The 20,746-nt window shown below is 40.6% G+C and overlaps 3 protein-coding genes across 5 annotated transcripts in view; 2 read left to right on the plus strand and 1 right to left on the minus strand.

The window, feature by feature from the left end:
* Positions 1-2,677, plus strand: part of dync2i1 (dynein 2 intermediate chain 1) — an 8,508-nt gene extending 5,831 nt beyond the window's left edge. Inside the window, exons 17-23 of the mRNA XM_034862793.1 lie at positions 111-147; positions 553-604; positions 787-847; positions 1,150-1,246; positions 1,374-1,505; positions 1,826-2,049; positions 2,146-2,677. Coding sequence (XP_034718684.1) covers positions 111-147; positions 553-604; positions 787-847; positions 1,150-1,246; positions 1,374-1,505; positions 1,826-2,049; positions 2,146-2,317 — 775 coding nt within the window. The 3' untranslated portion in view covers positions 2,318-2,677. The remainder of the gene's footprint in view (positions 1-110; positions 148-552; positions 605-786; positions 848-1,149; positions 1,247-1,373; positions 1,506-1,825; positions 2,050-2,145) is intronic.
* A 93-nt stretch (positions 2,678-2,770) lies between these two features.
* wdr97 (WD repeat domain 97) lies at positions 2,771-12,067 on the plus strand. Of its 3 annotated transcripts, XM_034862007.1 has the most exons (22): positions 2,771-2,868; positions 4,084-4,342; positions 4,433-5,010; positions 5,091-5,212; positions 5,300-5,850; positions 5,935-6,020; positions 6,101-6,249; positions 6,332-6,565; positions 6,665-6,755; positions 6,858-6,990; positions 7,098-7,174; positions 7,255-7,342; positions 7,447-7,611; positions 8,445-8,582; positions 8,984-9,097; positions 9,193-9,402; positions 9,508-9,702; positions 9,793-9,914; positions 10,138-10,306; positions 10,661-10,833; positions 10,925-10,989; positions 11,079-12,067. In XM_034862007.1, exons 2-22 carry the CDS (start codon positions 4,181-4,183, stop codon positions 11,258-11,260), a joined length of 3,804 nt encoding a protein of 1,267 aa, XP_034717898.1. In that variant the 5' UTR covers positions 2,771-2,868; positions 4,084-4,180; the 3' UTR covers positions 11,261-12,067. The 3 variants fall into 3 exon arrangements, with proteins under 3 accessions (XP_034717898.1, XP_034717896.1, XP_034717897.1); XM_034862005.1 differs by having other exon boundaries at positions 5,300-6,020; XM_034862006.1 differs by having other exon boundaries at positions 5,300-6,020; positions 10,928-10,989.
* On the minus strand, positions 11,368-15,140 carry si:ch73-174h16.4 (leucine-rich repeat-containing protein 14). The gene is made up of 3 exons (XM_034862008.1): positions 14,495-15,140; positions 13,561-14,409; positions 11,368-12,848 (listed from the first exon to the last, which is right to left on the minus strand). The coding sequence occupies exons 1-3, from the start codon at positions 14,770-14,772 to the stop codon at positions 12,281-12,283; spliced, it is 1,695 nt and encodes a 564-aa protein (XP_034717899.1). The 5' UTR covers positions 14,773-15,140; the 3' UTR covers positions 11,368-12,280.
* Between the last annotated feature and the right edge of the window lie 5,606 nt (positions 15,141-20,746).

A 20,746-nucleotide genomic window follows, 5' to 3' on the forward strand; every position in this document is an offset into this window, starting at 1 on the left:
ATGATGAGAAGACACTGGTGAGGTGAAAGGGATAGGTGCATGCCAATGTAAAAACAAAAGGAAGCTGGTTATCATGGTTTGGCCCTCTGATTCGGCCCACTCTCCAACAGCAGTGGCTGTGACACGCAGCTCATGGAGACCATGAAGGTTCACAATACACATGTTTTTTAGATTCAGTCTGACTTACATTTCCCAATGATATCATTATCTCTGATTTGTTATCTTATTTATTGCGAATAAATGACCACAAATCTGCTTCGAACTCATCTAAAAAAGATGGTCCCCAACTCCAAAAACAAAAGTTCATCAGTATCACAATCAAGACATCCATTGATGTGTAACCATACATACTTACTTACTTACATCCTACTTTTATTAGTGTCAATTTTCTCAGATTGGCACAGAATGGCACTCTCCTTTGTCCATTTGTTCATGTGTAGATATTGAGTAAAACCCAGTAGACAGGGCAACTTTGAAAACTCTCAACCCGCTCTACACAAACAGCAAAGTTATGGACTTATTAGTTATGGATTTCCTCTCTGTGTCCTTTAGGTGGTAGTGGAACTCCCAAAAGCCAACAAGGCAGGCTCTCCAACAGATCTAGGTAAGGCAGTCACGTTTTACAGCACTCCATCTTTGTCCACGGACATACTCGTCTTTCTCACACATGTGGTACTAGCTTCATCTCTCTCTCTCTCTCTCTCTCTCTCTCTCTCTCTCTCTCTCTCTCTCTCTCTCTCTCTCTCTCTCTCTCTCTCTCTCTCTCTCTCTCTCTCTCATATGCAGGGCTCAGGCCCGGCGGCAAAGTAAAGTTACTTCACAGCACCCAGCTCCTCACTGCTGAGAGGTGAGATTGATAAATAGCTTGTGATCATCCGTCACTGACAACCAATAGGCTCAAAATATCCTTTTGCCCAGCGGAAAGCAGCTGCTCTGTCGTGGTCATAATATCTTGTTTGTTAAGTACTGTGGGCTGTTGTTTATGTCGCCTTAACATTTGATGGGAACATATATGTGGTCATAAATGTACAGTGTGAATGTGATGAGGTGTCGTGTTCCACTGTTCCACTACAGTTTTGTTTTAATGAATGTGGTAACCTTGACATCCAGTTTGGCATATTTCCCCCTCTTGTTCTGTCTGTCTCTCAGGGTATCGCCACGTGATGCAGCGAAAACAGGGTTACAGACACTTAATTTCAAATTCCTTCCAACGGACTCCAATCATTTCTTTATCGGCACCAACATGGTGAGCATTATCTTGCCTGCCACAGTATCATTCAAATTGATCCCCTTAAGAGATGTGGAAAATATTACCACCCCAATGCCCTACACTTGTTCTGTGTCCTTTTTTAAAAGTGTATCATTTTTGTCAGGGTCTGGTCAATCATGAAACAAGTCACGGTTTGAAGGCTCCACCAAAGTTTTACAGGTTTCAGGAGGCCGGAGTCCGACCGGTGGATGTCACCTCAATCCACTTCTCTCCCTTCAGGCAACCATTGTTCTTGGTGAGAGTGATTTTTATTTTATTATTTTCATTTTATTTCCCCCCCCCCAATTACAAAAATACATGTGTTTGCCTGCATGAAAATGTTTAAGAACAGGGGCAGTGGTTACACATCAGTGACCCGTAATGACTTAAAGGAAGAATGGAAACTGCTCTTATTTTTCTGGGTGCTTTGATTATAATTCATTCTAGAGATTGCAATTTGATAAACTTTTCGCTATTGCAACAAATGCTTTGCTTATACAAACATAATTGAAATGTACTAAATGTAAGAGATAAGCTAAAACAATACTATACTAGTTTTCCCTGTCCTTATTCCAGGTGGGTTGTGGGGACGGCAGCATCAGGCTGCATGCAGTCAGTCATGAGCAGCCTGTGGCAGAGTGGAAGAACAGTACAGCTGGTGAACCAGTGGTTTCACTGCAGTGGACCCAAACCAGACCAACAGTGTTCTGTGTGCTCGATGCAGCCTCTAACCTCCACATATGGGACCTGCTGAAAAATGACAGCGAGCCTGTGGTCACTGAAAGGATGGACTCTGACAGGTAGCATCAGACAGACATGAGGGAGGAGTGATGATATTGCATGATATTAGATTTGTAATATTGATATGTGGTGTTCCTTTTCTGCTGTCTTCTCAGGGTGACAGCCATGGCTGTGTTTGGAGACTCGGGACAACAAAACACATATTCAGGAATTGCACTGGCACACAAATCCGGAAATATAGAAATGCAGTATTTCAAAAGACATTTTACTGTGGCCATTACTGCAGAAGAGGAGAAGTTGGAAAGTGTTATGACGGCAGCCTTCTGAACCAATGCATCTTGTATTTGGACTGATGTGTGTGTTCATTCAAAAATATTTACTAAAACTCTGGAAGAGCATAAAGATCAATTTATAAATCTTTTTTTGTTACAGTCACTTTGTATCTATGTCATATTTAATTTAAAGACTATTTGTAGACAAGTATACGTCAACATAGCCATTAGAAGAATGTGGCAGAGTACCAATTTTCCTCTACAGGGGCCACAATATCAATAAATATCCTCCATTAAAACTGTACATTATAAGAAACATATATTGTAAATGCGTGTTGATATAAATATTTGTATTAACTTACTGAACTTAATTTTTTATACAATAAACTGACTATATCCGTATGTGTCCTCAACGGTACAGCCCTATGTTTTATTTCATTTATTTAATTCAGAAAAAAAAAATACTAATATTTTCTGAGACACCATTTTGCTGCTTGAAGTTAAAATGGTGCGACCTGCTGCTATGGATGTAGCCGAGCGACCGGTTGCCTAGCAATAAAGACGTACCCCTTCGACGGGATCCCAGAGTACAAACTTTTATCACAGGTAAGCTAGCTTTGTTTTTTTTGTTTTTAGCTAAATAACTGTGTAATCTACTGCTATATTCGAGCTACTTTAGCTACAATTGTTAAACACAAGTAGCTGAGAGCACATTTTAGGCTGATACCTAACGCGAGATGGGAAGTAACGATGTACAAATACTTTGTTACTGTGCTCAAGTACATTTTTCAGATAAATTTACTTTACTATTTATTTTTTTGGCGACTTTTTACTTTTACTACTTACATTGCAACACGAATATCGGTACTTTCTACTCCTTACATTTTACAAACATTACTCGTTACTTTAGTTTTGTACTAAAGCTCGTCTATCAGGTTCTTGCAAATTTAAAAGTTATCTTGTTTGTGTTTTTCACCCGTATAATGGCGATTGTTGACCGTCCTTGCTCATTAAGATGATGTAATTAATAGTGGGTTTATTGTTATTATTTACTATGATTCCTATGCATTGTGTATGGTAGCCTTTACAATGTTATTTATTTCTTGTATTACCGACTAGCGTTAAGTTTAAAATAATTTCACTGGAGTTAGTTATTATGTTTGCGTCATCACTACCAAATTGAATCTAATTGGTCGGAATATACACAGACTTCTTACAAAATCACACTTGAATTCATATCTTGCTACTCAGTCAGAATCCTTTTTACCTGTAGTCCCAGTCTCTGTCACCATTAATGAGCTATATGTTGTAGGCCTATTGGCAGACAGCCATTTAAAATCTGGCAATGTCATATAAAGAGCCTTTTTTCCATGTCCACTGTAGTTTCTCAGCATGCTCTCTAGTAACATGTGTCTGGTCCAGGTTGCTTTGCCATTCGCAGGGCTACTTTTACTTTAATACTTATAGTACATTTTTAAGCCTCTACTTTGTTACTTGTACATGAATAAAGAAGTTAAATCAGTACTTCTACTTTTACCTGAGTATTTTTTTACACAATTATCTGTACTTTTACTTGAGTACGGGAAGTGAGTACCTTTGACATCTCTGCCTAACGTTATAAATCTTGAACTTTATAGATGACTCAAAATCAAACTGATTAAGTCAGCTAGTCTTTAGATAGCTAAAGGGGTAGTGGAAGGTGAGTTGCCAGTTTGCGTTTTGTCCATTTGTAGGATGTTACATTTTGTTAACCACCATTTTTAAAGCAAATAAGAAAATGATGAAATCTATGTGCATATATATTCTTTTTTTGGTTGTTAGTGCCCTTGTAAATGTCACATAGCCACCAGCAAAAAAGAATTGTGGAAAAAAAGTGCAGAAGGTCATTGGATGCAGCAGAATCAGTCCTGTGTAGAAAATGGTGGAGATGGTGGTGCCAGGAGAGGAGAGGAGAACAACAACAGTACTCGTCCCCAGTCCCACCCTGAGGCGGTTGTCTCAAGAGAATGGGGCATCAAATGAAAGGACGCATGGAAAGCAGAATTTGTTCAAGCAGGACGTAAAGCAAGCTACTGGCAAGGTAGACCATGACAACATGATGCATACTAGTTTTGTGCACTTTCAGACATTTTACACACCTTATATGCTTTCTCTTTACCTGACTCTATAGGTAAAACACTCTGAAAGCAAGCAGCATGTGTTTACTCATGGTCTTCATCACCTACAGCATTTCTCCTGTGACAGCCCTGTGCGTTTTATGATGTATTCTGAAGCTGCTGCAGCATTCATTAGCCTCCATTCAGACAACACAGTTTGCCTTTACATGGCTGATGGCAACAAGCAGACTTCCTTAGCACAACTCCCTTTCATGGGCCTGACCGCCACAAAGATCCCAGGCGCTCTGGTGGGTTGGGGCCCAGGGCCTGTCTTCACACTTCTGGATAGTGAGTTACGCTCCATGGATGCTGCCCAAGATGCCCTGGACATACGTGTGTGTCAGGCTGCAGAGCACTCCACAGAATTGGTGACTGCAGGTGAGGGGAACGTGTGTGTGTGGTCCGTAAGGCTGATGTGGTGTAAGGTGAAGATACAGGAGGAGCTGCAGCACAGCACTTTCACTCAAATGGCGTTGGCTCCCCCGCGATCTGGCAGGCCCCACAGAGCCTTTGTTGCGTGCGGGCAGGTCGTGACATTGGTCGACCTCGATGCCGGGAAGGTTTTGGAGCACAAGAAGGATCTCTGCTCACGGTGTGTATGGGTACATGTGATGTGCATCAGACTGTGATTCGTTGAATTTGAATTTTTTAGCATAAAGATATGTTTTACAGAGATATCACTGCAATGGTGTACTGCTCTCAACTGGACTGTTTGATCACTGCATCTCAAGAGCTCTCCATTAGAATATGGGGTCCAGATTGGGAACTTCGTGTGGCTTTTGTAGGACATAATGGTAAAGCAAAAATGTCTATCCAAATTATGTTTGCCCCTCTTCATAATTAGACATCATGTTGACATTTTCTGTCTCATTTGTGTCTAGGTATGGTGAACTCTCTGTACTACTGCTCTGCATTAGGCATGCTGTTGTCAGCCTCTGTAGATTGTACAATCCGTTGCTGGAACGTGGAAAAGGGTGATGTGGTCGAGTGTGTCCACACAGAGCAGACAAACCCTGCATTGTGCATAGGTGGCACTAAAAAGGGAGATACTTTCTTCTCCTTCTCTCACCGGGGAGTCGATGTCTGGACCTTCAGAACCTTGTACACCCTTCACTGTAAACTCAAAGGGGATGAAGGAGCCCCACTGAGACAAATCCTAGCCTCCCCCTTTCCTGCTCCTTACCCTACACGAGTCCTCTGTTTGAGTGGTTACAGTGATATCATGCTTGTGGCTGCAGAAACAGGAGCAGTTTTGACTTCATTCAAGGCAGAGCAGAGGATTTTGTGTGCTGACTACTGCCTGCAAAAAGAGATTCTGTTAGCTCTGACTGACAAAGGCACGGTGCTCCAAGCCAACACACTCACTAATCCAATCACTTTGATGAAAGAGTGGAAGAGGAGTGGTCAGGGGCCCTGGAACAGCACGGACCATGTGACAGAGTACGATCCCCAGCATCTGCCCATCCCTGGCCAGGCTTTCTGCCTGATTCTCTACAGTTATGTGGTTGAAACACAGGGAGCTCTAGAGGAGTGGAGGAGTTTGCAGGAGAGAAGAGGATGCAGTCACAGGAATGAGGCCGCTCTCGATGATGCCAAGAACAGGTGAGCATTTTGTCTGCTTTTAAATAACATTTATGTAAATATACTATCTTAATTCCAGCAAATGTGATTGTACTTGCCAGGTTTTTGATCATTCTCGGCCAAAGTGGAGGCTGTGTGAGTGTTCTAAAAATTGATGATGGGAAGGTCTTACAAAGGATGCCAGCACACAATGGCCAGAGAGTCACCGCATTGCAGGTGTATCCTGAGAACGGTTACCTCCTCTCCACAGGTATTTCCCGATGCAACTTTATTGCCTTTGTATACTGTTGTATAGTTATGACTTAACAACTTTACCCCAATCGCAATCAAAGGTGAGGACATGACAGTGGTGGTGTGGAAAGTTTACCCCTACTTCCAGGAGTGTCTCACCCAACTGCTGAGCCTGCACGGTGGCCAGTCTCCAGTCTACCTGGCAGCACTAGGGCCCAAACTGGCCCTGACCTTTCAAGAGCCCAACAGTGGCACCTACAACCTGAGGCACTTTAACCTACTCAACCAGAGTGAGACATCCCCACCCAAGGAGGGACATTCAGACCCCTTCACAGGTCACCCAAAGTTATTTGTTCCCACTAAATCGATTGTCTGTTGGAGATGGTGTTATGTTGTTTGTATGTGTGTGAATGACTTGGTGTTTGCTCTTGCAGGATTGTGTGTGTGTCCTGATCTGGAGGTGTTTGTCTCCAGCAGTCTAGATGGGTTAGTGTGTATCTGGAATGAGGAGAATCAACTTATCAGGTTGGAGCTCATTACCTGCCACTGACCTTCTGCAATGCAGATGTGAAAAGCATGCAGTCATTCAGTAAGGCATGTCTATTTATGTATCTTTGACCCCTCCAGGACACTGGACCTGAATGCAGTGCCTGAGTGTCTGGCTTACAGTGGGTTTGGAGTGGAACTGTTCCTCGGCATCGGAGGGGATCTGTACAGGATGAATTGCGCAAAGTTCCTGCCACACAACTTTCAGAAAATGGTAACTAGTCAGTTTACAGTGTGTCTAATGGATGTGCGAGAGTAATTTAGAAATTTTAACAGAAGCTGCAAAATATAAACCCATTTTATCCCATTTTATTTTCACAGCTCCTTTACACTTATCGTGCTGAGCGCCTTCCTGACACGCCTGTCATTGAGAATCAAGAACATTCCTGCAAAATAAAGTAAGATTTACTCATACTGCATATACAAAATAATCTAGAACAAAGCCCTGATAAGATATGAGCAACATTGGTGCAAACAGGAATGCAAGCCCAGACACAGATGAGGAAAAGGAATTGCTAGCCATCACCAGCAATTTGTTATTGACCGAAGACAAATGGAGACAGAAGGTGTGTGTGTGTGAATTGGTGTATTTAAAGACAATGCATGTCAGTGGCACATTGAAAACTGTATTCAAAGACCCAGAATATCTTCTCCATCTGTCTTCTTCCAGGAGTATGTAAGCTCAGTGACCAGGGACATGGACATGGACCTTGCTGCACTCCTACAAGGCTCAGTAAAATGCCAAAAAGGGAAGCCGCCCAGTACAAAGGAAACCAAGAAAGAGGCTTTTGATAATTACATGAAGATAATATATGGGTTTCCCCTGAATATTAAGGTTTTTTATCTTCCTTTCCCCACTCATTTTACATGTTTCCTGTCCAAGCATACACAGACTTTTGCTTCATAGCTTTATAGCTTTTACCCTTCCCTTAACACACTGTGTTAGTCTGCAGCTTGCTCATCAGCTTAAAGGTCCCATGACATGCTGCTATTTGGATGCTTTTATATAGACCATAGTGGTTCCCTAATACCATATCTGAAGTCTCTTTCCCCAAATTCAGCCTTGATGCAGAATTACAGAAACTAGAGCCAGTCCCACAATGAGCTTTCCTTAGTATTTGCCATTTCTGAGTCTGTAGCTTTTGAGGAGGAGTTTGAGCTCTCTCTCTCTCTCCCTCTCTCTCTCTTATGGGTGGGCCAAATTGTCTGGGCTGGCAAAGCAGAGAAAGGTGAGGTAACCTTGCCCCTTATGACCTCATAAGGAGCAAGATTCCATTCCCATTTGAGCTTTCATTTTCTCAAAGGCAGAGCAGGATACCCAGGGCTCGGTTTACACCTATCACCATTTCTAGCCACTGGGGGACCATAGGCAAGCTGGGGGAAACGTATGCTAATGTTAAAATACCTCGTAAAATGAAGTTTTCATGCCATGGGATCTTTAAGGTGTAACGGTAGAAAAGTCATGTCTGCAAGTCAATGTGCAAGTCAAAATACAACATTAATCTACAAGCGCCATTCTCAATAAAATTGCCATATTTCTTAAAGTAGCATCCGCGTGATAAGAATGTGGTAGTACTTATCTTAGGTGTATTTTGGTAGTATTTATCTTATCTTATGTTTATTACAGAGAGAGTTGTGCCATTAATAAGGTAATTTCCTTGTTTTCAGGTTGATCTGGGCGACACCTTTGACCCAGATGAACTTGAGATACCATATGACGACAAGCCTTTTAACCTTCCTACCTTACAGAAGAAAGTCCACCATGATGGTAAATTAAAGGTCCCTGTGAATGTGGAGAAAGAGAAGGTAAAAACTGTTACCATGACGCAGTAAACCTTTTAGAATTTTGTTGCAGACTTTTACAGCTCAGTTTTATGAAAGTTTCTGAACGTAAGTTTACATGTACAGTAATTGACAGAAAAAAATGTTGTTGTATTCTGCCAGCTAAATAAAATAGTAAGCCAAAAAGAAGCAAAGTTTTGATCTGTTTCTCTAACTTCAGGAGGAAAAGGCTCCAACAAAGAGATCTAACCCACAGACACCTATAAAAGTCAAGCCAATGCCTGTTGACAAAGTCATACCAGAGGTTCTCAACGTAAGTTTACATGTACAGTAATTTACAGAAAAATGTGTTGTTATATTCAGCCAGCTAAAGAAAATAGTAAGCCGAAAAGAAGCCAATTTTTGATCTGTTTCTCTAACTTCAGGAGGAAAAGGCTCCAACAAAGAGATCTAAACCACAGACACCGATAAAAGTCAAGCCAAGGCCTGTTGACGAAGTCTTAACCAAGAAACCTGTCATAGTGGAGAAGTATGAAGAGGTAAGACCATGTATTGTGTTTATTTCCCAGAGACCAAAAGAATGCATAATACTAACTGTGTGATTCTATCTGTATGTCTGTTCTTGCCCATGTAGCCTCCAGAGATAATTTCTCCGATAGAGCAACCCAAACCACCTCCTCCCCGTCCAAAGACCACAACACCACGCATGCAACAGCCTCCACCCCCACACCCACACCCACCCCCACCCCCAGCGCCACTACGGGAACCCAGCCCTGAGGTGCCAACGTTTCTCAAGCAGTTTGTAAATGCTGGCTGGTTTAAAGACCTGTATCGTGATCACAAGGTAACCTATGCCAAGCATCTTCACCTGCCATTAACCACGCAGTTACAGTATATCATGCACAATAGCACAAATGTTCAGATCTTGACAAGTTGTGTTTGTGTGCAGTGCATCCCAAGCACCCTGTCTCCAGAAGACTTCTCTTTGCAGCTGCTGGGCCGTCTAAACAACTGCAACGCTACGTCTAAGACAGAAATCTTTGCTGCACTGCAGGAACTGCGCAGCCAGGGACTCTTACAGAATACAGACGAGTTTTACCAAGGCCTCACTGACCTGGTGCCTGGGTTTGTGAGACCTCACATGGTACTTTATATTCAGCATCAAGATCTCCATCATTGCTTTTTAAGAAGTAGATATGTCTAATGTCTTTTTTTCTTTTGGTGTGGGTTTCAGTCACCTGCGCAACGGGTCATACTTGTTGAAACATTGACTCTACTGGTGCGTCTTAGGTCGGCCAGCCATGAGCTTGTGAAAAAGCTTCTCACACTTCTAGCTTTTAAAAAATTGGGTCTCCGGTGAGTTCATCAAGGTTAGAATAACAATCGATGATAAGTCAGGCATTCTACCGCTATATTTAAAGCTTTATGCTATATTTTTTGTATGAAGGCAAATGTTTTCACTGCCCCCAAGTTGCAAAATATTGCAGGTTTAATCTAAGAAAGTGTCATGTTCTGAGTGTAATTGATAACTTTCTAAACGGACTAAAAGTATGTATTTATATTGTTGTCCTGTCAATAGAGAAACACTGCTGCGCATGCTGACTGCTTTAGCTGTAAATGAGGCTGAGCAGTGGTTGTTGCCAGAGCTGGAGAACTGGGACTCGGAGCTGCAGGACCCGCAGGACACCTGGAAGAGCCTCCATGACAAAGCAGACTCTTGGCTGGAGTTATGGATCTCCAAATACAAAGTAACAAACACGTGTTTCATTTAAATCTTAATCTCTCAATCTGTCACTTCTTGTTTTAATTTTAGAAGAAAAAAAACATCTCTCACATTCATTATCACCATCTAGCAGTGAGTATTTTTAGAGTGTTTTTGAGCACGAAAAAAGGACAGCTGTTTGAAAGCTGAGAGGCTTTTGCTTTTTGAATCAGCTCTCCACTGCTTCTGATGGCCTTTACTGTAACCTAAACTCCTCTGAATAAGGAATGCATGAGAGCCTGTGGTAATGTTGACTAGCATGGCCGCTGGTCCCCCGGCTGATTTTGGCTTGCGAGTGTAAGTGATTAACTTCTCTCCCTCTCTCCTTCAATGCCATCAGGAACATATTAGGTTACTGTACCTTAAGAATACAGCAAAGTGGAAGCCGTCAACCTTCAGCATGGTGGATGTGCTGAATTATTTCTGCTGTGTCCAAAAAGAGCAGTACAAAAAGGCCCGATATGTTGCACCTGCTGGTCCCAAAAGGACAGTTCTTCTGCCCCTATCTGACTGGTATGTAAAAGTCATACGGGTACATCTTGTCATTTCCTCTGCAAAAGGTTGTCTACGACAGGGTTTAAATGTTCTGTGTTTATTTCTGTAGTAGTTCTAAACCAATCCTTCGTCTAGGAGAGACTTACAGCATGGCCAGGGTACGGCGTCCACCAGGTAAGATTTCACTTTAATTTGGCAACAACTTCTGATTATAGAATTGAACTGGTATATAACATTTAATTCCTTTTTTTTTTTTTATTCAGGTTTAATTCTTCCACCCCTGAGAAACCGCCCATCCCTCATGCACTTTCCCAATTTTATCTCTTTGCCAATATCGCGGGTCACTCTTCGCCCCTTTCACATCTACTCGGACAAGGACTGGGTGAAGACCTCAACTCGCCGCTACTTCATTCCAGAGCAGTCTTACGTAGAGTACTACAGATGATGCTTTGTAGTCTGGGTCACTCCCATTAACACCAGATGAGCCAAAACAAACATTAGTTTGAAATAGGATCATTATTTTTGACAGTTAAATGACTCTTAAAACTTCTCTTCAAAGCTTGTTGACTGATTTATTTTGTGACAGTATATTAATACATTCATGTGGTACGAGGGTGATTTGGTACACGCATTTCCTGTAATGATTTTTAATATATACAGTAATTTGGACAAATACATTAAAGCATAGTCCTTGACATTTTAAAACCTATTCAAGAAATACAGTGACAATTATGTAAATTAGGGAAAGACAAAGTACATTACTCAAATTGGTAATGTATATATTTAAAATATTTTGCAGTTACATTAATTTTCCTGTTTAAGGAACAATTATGCAAATATACAAAATACTTGGCAAACACATTGCAATCCACTGTCAAACTACGTACTACTTAGTAGTATGTACATGTAATAAGCGATTAGATACTGAATATGAATGAGTGCCTTGCATAAAAAAGGACTGCTTCAAACAGAAGGATAACAACAGTTGTATTCCAACTGTCCTGTTCATCTGATTATAAAGCACAGTCATTTTTGGTACAAAACCAGCATATGCAACAATTGAACATTAGATAACATTCAACAAGTGAACTTATCAAAGTCACTTGCTCAATTATATTGAAGAATGGATTATCCCTGTCCTCCCAAAGGAGTAGAGATTATTGTATGTCCATGTGTCCTTTTGTCTGGCAAACAAATATTAAAAACTGCACATTCCTTCTGGGAAGGAAACATTATCTCTCAACAATAAAAAGACAACCCTCCACACAACTATGGCTACCCTTAAGAGAAATATACATGAGACAGGTGGTGATGAAGTAGTTAAAAAAAGTTTTTAAAAAACAGATAATTGAATACTAGATCAGTATTAGAGTGACAATTTCATTGTCAGGTATATGTACATTGCTTTGGTATTTGTTGGCATGCAAACTAAATAAAGCATCTTTCCTTCCCCTTCACCTCTGCTCTAGTCCACCAAGTCTTTGTCGTAATTGAGTAGGTCGCATGTCAGAAAGAGGTCTGCGCGCCCGCTCTCTATCAGCACCCTGTTGAGCTGGCTGCTGGTAAAGTTGATGTCTGTGATTTCATCGAGCGGCCAGTCTAAAAGCTGAGCACTGGTGGGCAGGTCAGGAAGGCCTGGCTGGTAGTCCTCCAAGGGGTTGGGGTACAGTAACTGACGGAGAGAGGGCATTCTCACTGCCATCCTAACCAGGTCCATGAGGCCTGCGATGGAGAGTGGGTTCAGGGCCAAAGCCAAGCTCTTGAGGGCCCTGCAGCCTCCCAGTGTTGGAAGCAAGAGTCCCAGCAGGCTATCAGTAAAGCCGCAGCCACTTAAAGTGAGGTGCTGCAGGCTACTGGAAGCCTGGGAGAGGAGGCGGCAAATAGAGGTCAGGGTGTTCTCAACTAGATGGTTCTCGCTGAGATCCAGCTGCTGCAGTGTGGAGGCATGATGGCTGCAGGACAGATAGGCGAGGTCAGCAGGACTCAGGCTCAAATAGGGTAGCTCCAGTATCTCTAGAGGCTGAGGCAGTGAGCTGTAACAAAAGAACAAGTAAATATGTATAATTCAATTCAAATATTCATTATAGAGGAGGAATTGTTTATTAGAGGGGAATATTTGAAATGTTACTTTGGGCAGCTCTGCATTACATTAAAGATAAAATAGGTCTCCAATGTTTAAAAAGTGCATTTTAGATAGGAGTAGTGAGAGATTAGGGCTGCAAATTGTTTTTAATATGGATTCAACTGATCTGAATGTTTTATTTTCTTTTTTAATAAATTGTCTTTAAAATGTCAGGAAATGGTGAAAATGCCCATTACAATTTTCTAAAACCCACTGTAGTTTCTTTTCAAATGTCTCTTTGTCCTGCAACAATGTTTGTTCGTCTTTGGTAAATTCTGATTGTGTTTTAATATGGTTTTCTTTTGAAACATTGTTGATTGTTTAAGATAAATAAACAAAAAAGTAAAAGTAAAAAGCTGAAAATCCTAAATTTGCAAGGTAAAAAAAGCTTTGTATTGGCACTTCTAATTAATGTACACCAAATAGCAAAAATAACTAATCAACTATTTGTTACAGGTCCATTAAAGATTGATATATTGCTTTTCCATTTCCTAAATCTAAGTTTGGACATATCTAAAAAAAAAAAAAAGAAAGAGAAAAACAACTGAGCGTTATTTACTAGGCTTAGCGTGTACGTACAAGGTTACAGGACAGCATGCACGTAATGGAGGATCACGCCTTACCTAAGCAGCACACGAAGTTGTCCAGGCAGGCGCAGCGCAGTGAGGCTGAGGCGTCGCAGTTCTCGCAGTTGTGTGAGACCCTGAGACAAGTCCCTCAGGGCCTCTTCCTGGCCAGGCTGGTCTCCGCGAAAATCCAAGTTACAGTAGTGCAAGCGAAGAGAGTTGAGTGCTGGAAAGGCGGCGAGAAGAGGCAGCAGCTCAGCCAAGCCAGTTAACCCGAGGCTGCTGTAGCGAACATCAATGCCCAGAAGACCCTGGCGAGGCAGCATGCCTAGCAGAGTCCTGATACTAGATACTGAAATCTCTTCCACACGTAGGTATCTACACTGAAGCTTGAGGGGTCCCATTGAACTCAGAGCCCCGCGAACACGCTCCCAAGAGCGAGCATTTACAAAAAGATCAGCTCTTACATGCACCAACACGTCCCTGTTTACATCTTTTTGTTCAGTCTCATTTCTGCTACTTCCACCTAAACCTGTCATGGCAATCTCTCTTTTCCTCTCTATCTCCATCCTCCTCCTGACACCTTTAATCAGCTGCTCTTCACCCAGAATCCCATATGATGCCATCCTCTCTCTGTCATTTCCACCCAGCTCATTATTTGTGTTTGCCTCATCATCGCCATTTGTTTCCTTCCCTCGCTTCCGCTGCCCCCTCTCTCTTTTCACATCCGTTTCTCTCTCCAGGGCTGATAACCTTTTCCTCTCCCGCTGGGTCCTCTGTGCTCCTGATCTGGCCTGAACAACCATGGTGCAGAGAGCCACAGTCAGAGACCAACCTCCCATGGGGTCTCCCATTCCTCCTTCATCTCCTTGCAGTCCACAGAGGTCCAGTACATGCAGGGCACACCTAGGAAAGAGAAATGGTAAATGCCACTCACAGACGACAGATCATGATCCAATCACTGTGGCTAGAATAATAAACAACTTCTAACCTTTTGTCCGACAGTCCTCTAACAACTGCGAGTAACAGAGCTTGGATGCAGAGTCGATTTGGCCCAGATTGCCCTTGTTTCCTGCGTCTGCCGACACGCAGTGTGCGTTCAGGCCACCTCTGCACCAGTTCACCAACAGCCAGCGGTCTGCAGCTGGCGAAAGAGGCCTCCAGCAGCGGTCTGTACAGCTCCCTAGGCACCCACCTCAGCCAGCAGGGCGACGAACTGTGGTCACTCACCACCTCCTTGGCACAAAGGCTTACCAAAGAAAGCACCATTTTAGCACAAAGAAGGGTGAGCTTTTAGCATTAAACTATAGCTAGCAGCCGAAGTATTGTTGAGTGTACTGTAATTCCTTTCGCAAGGAAACAGGCTTTATACGTCCGAGAGCTAGCTAGCTGAAACTAGCTAAGATTAACTTTACGACAGTAATTTGATGCGGTCTTGTAAAGCCCCAAAAAAAGAATTTAGAACATCATCTGATACCTACTCGGATTATTGACTGTAATAAACTAAGCTGGTGACCTTTTGCTAGTAAAATATTCGACGCGGAAACATCCCGTTAGCTAACTCGACAAACTATCACTGAGGAAGCTGCTGCCGGAGCGCGAGGAGTGTTTACATTTTAGTCTGACGCATACCAGTGACGTGAGCACGTAAAGGTGAGACGTCATGACTCTAACCACGTAAGCAGATTGGATCCGATTGGATCCACAGATGAATGAATGTACTTTGGACATTTAGGGGTTTACATCCCTCCAAACGAGACATGGAGGAGATAATGCTTTTGACTGATAAAAACATGAGGTTCATCTGCTATTAGACATACTGAGGCAGCGCTGCCATAGCCGGCAACTTTAGCCCTCAGCTTATTATGGATCTACTTGGACTATGACAACAGGACCCTGCAGGGGCTTCTGTATTAGCTATGTTGCTCTTGGTGAAATAAATATAGTCTTTACTCAAGGAAAATTCTAGTTGTTTTTTATATATAATATAATACAAAAAATATAATTTAAGTTAAGTTAATACTTTAGTATAAGTATTGGATTCAACATCTAATAGAAAAGTTCATACAAGTTATCAGCTAAAAGTACTTTAAGTATGAAAAGCAAAAGTACTCATAGGGCATTAATTGAGTGTTATACAATTATTGTAGTATTGGATTAATATTACTGATGATTTCATGTTTTGTGTTGTAGCTGTTCATTGGATTTAGCAGTCTAATTTCCCAGTTAAAGTCACAATATACACATGTAAATATTTAACTGCTTATGATAGTTGGGTAAATATACTTAATATTCACCTTACAAATAAGACTTATTTAATTAATTCAGTATCTCTATCTATAAACAGCAAAGGAACACAACAGGTGGCTGCATGGTTCCCAGAGGTGAGCTTAGTGCATACTCCCACTCTCTATGCAGCACATTCCACATAACTAAATTCACCAAAAAATGTAAACATGCAGTACATTTAAGTTCTATACAGTGTGATATTTCTACTGGGAGTTTACTTATACAATATAAGTGACTGGAGAACAAGCTGAGAAGCCAAACAGTTGTTTGCATTACATTGAGAATATGTGCAAAATTAAATGAAGTTATTTTGGATGAAGGGTAACAGGTGGCTGCAGACTGTGCCAGCATGCATTTAGCACCGAGGAAGGGAGACAGACAGCAGTCCAAGAAATAAGGAAATTACACCACAAACAGGTCCAATAGACTTGATCAACAGACATGTACGTTACTACTACATATAAACTAAATTTGGTTTGTGCTCGCTGACTGTAGTGTCCTAAAAGAAGTTTACTGTGGATTAATCACTAGGTGGCGCTAAAGGGTCATGCAAGGCAAGCAACACTAAAAAACCAGGCATACAACCTCCCCTAACAGAGCACTTACATTTTTATTCATCCTTAGGTCTATTCATATGTACACAAAAAATAACAAGACTTTTGTGAATCATTAAGAATTTGCCTGTTTTGCTGTCCCTTTTTTTTCATCATATCTATGTTAGTAAGTAGATTTATATCATGCACGGAACTGTAATTCTTCCCTGCTCACTCAGGCTTATATTTATGCCTTAGCTGTAATTGAGGCTTTATTTGAGAATATAATCACTTTCATTTGGGCCTGAAGGACTGATTTCACAGAGGGCACAGGTAAACACTGCCATTAATACACACACACACACACACACACACACACACACACACACACACACACAAACACACAAAAAAAACATGCTTTTACTTAATTTATTGCTACAATCCCTTCAGATGACCCGCAGGGATCTTTGTCCATCTCATTACTCCTGTCTTTTATATAAAGCAGTTTAATACCACTTCCATCATATAACACCTTATGAAATGTAAGCGAGGGACTTCTGTACTTTGTTTTTAACATTATTTTTGGGGCATTTTTTAGCCTTTATTTTAGAGGCTCAGTCCTCGATGCAGTGGCCACAGGTTCGGTTCTGAGCTGTGGCGTGATGCTGCATGTCATTCCCCCTCTTTCTCCCCTTTCATGTCTAAGCTGTCCTATCCAATAAAGGCCTGAAAATGCCACACCAAAAATCTTTTAGAAAAAAGAATGACATTCATGCATGTCTATCCTGAAATTTCATAAATTCAATTTTTTTTTATGTGTGTCACAATAATGACCTGTACTACCTAGCATAACAAAAAGTTATATTTTAAGTAAAATTATCATTATATGTAAAAATCCAAACTAGCAAAATATCTTTTTGATACATTGAGGACAAGTACTATGTAGTTTACACAGCTAACATCATGCGTAACAGACTGTGCTAATACAAGCTAACCATTTCCAATAAAAGTTGAAGACAGTAGTGCTAATAAGTGATTGTTAGCATGCTAATACGCTAAACTAAGATGGTGAACATGGGAAACATTAACCTATAAATATTTTCACCATCATGTTTGCATTGTTGTGATTAGCATGAAGACGTTAGCATTTAGCTCAATGGAAGAACAGCAACACATAGTTGCTAGCTACAAGACTGTTGACTTTTAAAGTCGTGTTTTACATTCTGTCAATCCATAGAATGGCACAAAACTATGTATGCACATGTATAAAATATCATTCATAGACCTTTTTTTCTCACATCAGACTTAGGTAAGGACAGAGGTTTAATAACAATATTGGCTCTGTTCTATTTTCATGTCCCAGTAAGCCATAACAGCATAGCAGTGAGGCTGCATGCACAATACCAGGACACTGAAATGAAGCAGCTAAATGGAATTCAGCTTTCATTTTTCATTCTTTTTCTCATTTACACCTGTTGTATTTTTCCTACTGTGACATGTCAAAATGTGAAATACTTACTCTTTCTGGATCCATTCACACTGCCAATTATGTTGGTTCACAGATTATTTTTTAATTCATTAAGTTTATTCCCTTCTATCTGAAACTATGTATGTAAACCTTGTTTTTTCACATGTGTAGACTGTTGTATGGGCAGCCTATTAAAGACAGTAGATGAGTAGATTCAGTCTGTCAGAACTTAGTTTTAGACCAAACCTATTTGTTGTACTTAAATTGAAATAAACACCATATGCTCAACAGACTGGAAGAATTGAAGCCTCGGGCACTTGCACAACAAACCAGGGAAGAGAGAAAACACCTTATTTGTTCTTTTCCATTTGTAAAATAACTTTCTTGCTTGTAGTCCAACAAACGCCTCCAAGAAATATGTGCATTAGAGTGGAGCCTCTTAAAAACCATTCAAACACACTATCCACACACTACTCCATATGCTTCCTTATCCGTAAGGATCCAATATCTTCCTGATTCCCCTTTTCCAACCAGTCAGAATCAGAATTATTCATTCCCATTAATACTGCTGCTCACTCGACCAAGATTCTCTGCTCAGAGATAATTGAGCTGCTTATTAATTCCCAGAAAAATTCAATTTCCTAGATGTGTTGTGCAGCCAACGCTCTCATGACATTTTTCCTGTCATATAAATGTCAGTTTATGTCTGCCTTCTTATATATTCTGCAGTTTCATTTGCATTTTACAAGGATGCTTCATTGCTGAGCTATGACCTCCCCAGCCCACTTCCATCATATACAGCATAGGATGTATGTTCCACACAGCAGGTCATAGAAGATGTAGTCTTTACCTTAAGCCTCTTACCATGACACAGTGCACACAAAGCATTCAAAATACTGAATGTCTTATATACAAATATTCATTTGTTAAAATTATTTTATATTTTATAATTTATTAATTTTGAGATGTTATAGATGTTTAATTCAAACCAATCACAGTGCACTGTGCCGTTAGAGGCTAATTTGCCATCTATTTACCTTTTGTTCTCATGTTTTATCTGTGTGTAATTGTTACTTGAAGTCTAGGAAAGATGGCAGACATTTTCAGTAAGAAATAACAGTGCTAATGGTTGTGGGGAGCAAGCAGTTAACCTTTTTGTTACCAAACAGAATTAATTTGTTTCACTCGCTGATTAAATAGTTTTTACGTAAGGTATGAAGGCTTTTCAAGTAAGCTGTAAATAATGACTGAAAATGGATGATAGATTTCATTTGACATTTTCAAGGCTTCCCGGCTTGGCTGTAACAAATCACATAAGACAGAAAATTTGTTTGGTGGAAGCAAAAAAAAAAAGATGTAAGTAAAAGGAGTTCTCCACTATCTACCTCTTTTAGTAAACTAAAAGAGCATGCAGCAGACCATATTAAAAAATCTCACTTTTCACATATCATGCAGCCAACTAAAAGCTGTTACATAAGAACAGAAAGATTATTGCATTGCGGCTACTCTCTTATACCTGTATACATGTTTTTGTGTGTGGTTGCAAAATGAAAGCGTATTTCTCCTTCCAGTGACGGTTGATGTAAGAGTTAGATATTTCAGTAAATCACAAGGTGATATAACGCCTTAAACATCTTTTAATGGGCTTCCTGCTTCCAAGTTGCATTGATTTTTTTTGTAATGGTAAAGAGAAAAGAGGACCTGGCCAATAGTGTTTGGCTAATGAGAACTGAAATCCCCCACAAAAAAAGTAAAAAGTAAATGTGAACATACTTAATTTTTGTTGAAATAGAAAGTTAATTGTTTCTCAGTAAAAAAAAAAAAAAACGAAAACTAATAATGGAGTAAAACACCTTCATGGAGTTCAATAGGCCTTTTAAGACAGAATATGTTTACCATGACAACAGGTTTATCAGCCACCCTGACTTTAACTGTATTATTCTGGGGTGTCTAAACTTTGCCAGATTGTTTTGCCCTGTTACCTGTCTTATACAAAGTCATCTGCCAGATAACATCAGCTAAGACATGTTGCCATTCAAACCTCAATCAGTCACAAGTGTTGCTATACAAGGGTTTATATACAGTACGTGTCAAATTTCATATACCTGACTTTGGAATAAAAAAGAAAATAAGATGTTATAATAGGATATGATTATCATCTCATGGTTATCACTTACTGATGCTTGAAAAGCCTTGTGTACAGTTGTTTTTAAATTTAAGGTCACACTTATCATTGAAAACATATGTGAAATTTGTCAACGTCAAGTTTGAACTGTCCGTGTGTCTCTCATCTTAGGAAAGTGTTGCCCTTGAAATAAGCCAGTAAGAAAAGTGATATATTGACTTTGACAGTTGAAAGCAACTCCTCCTGCTGGGGCACATCAAGGATATTCAAGAGACGAAGAACTGTCTCCGCCAGACTCTCTCGGGAACTCCTTGAACCTTTCCCCATGAACTTCACACATAAAGACAACCTTTTGAACTCTCTGGCTGATTAGAGTGCATCACCCAAATTATCCAAACCAGTAGAGCAAAGACACATCTAATGGTGCTGGGGCATTTTGACATATTTTGTCTAAACTGTGTCGTAGGTGAGGAGCATTGCACATTTGCCGCACTTTCTCTCTGCTAACAGTGGTAAAGACAGAGGAAGTCCCCCATTACATTTCTGGCACAGGCTTTCCACCTTGAGTTAATGTTGCTCCCTTTAGGGGACTATAGAATACCCGTAGGTTAAAGGTTATATAACCTACATAGGTTATTTGATCCAAAATGCAATTAGTTTGGTCAACAAAGAAGAGTAATTTAAATATGAGAGTGTCGGCTGTACAGTATGGGTGTGAATGCAATGACTGTTGTACAATTGAGAGATTGTTGTGTTGATGTGATGATTTTATCTTGTGGACATTTTGTGTTGATATTATCCTGGGTGGGACCAAAGACAATTGAGTCA

The sequence above is a fragment of the Etheostoma cragini genome, chromosome 22 (assembly GCF_013103735.1).
Source record: "Etheostoma cragini isolate CJK2018 chromosome 22, CSU_Ecrag_1.0, whole genome shotgun sequence".
NCBI classification, from domain to species: domain Eukaryota; kingdom Metazoa; phylum Chordata; class Actinopteri; order Perciformes; family Percidae; genus Etheostoma; species Etheostoma cragini.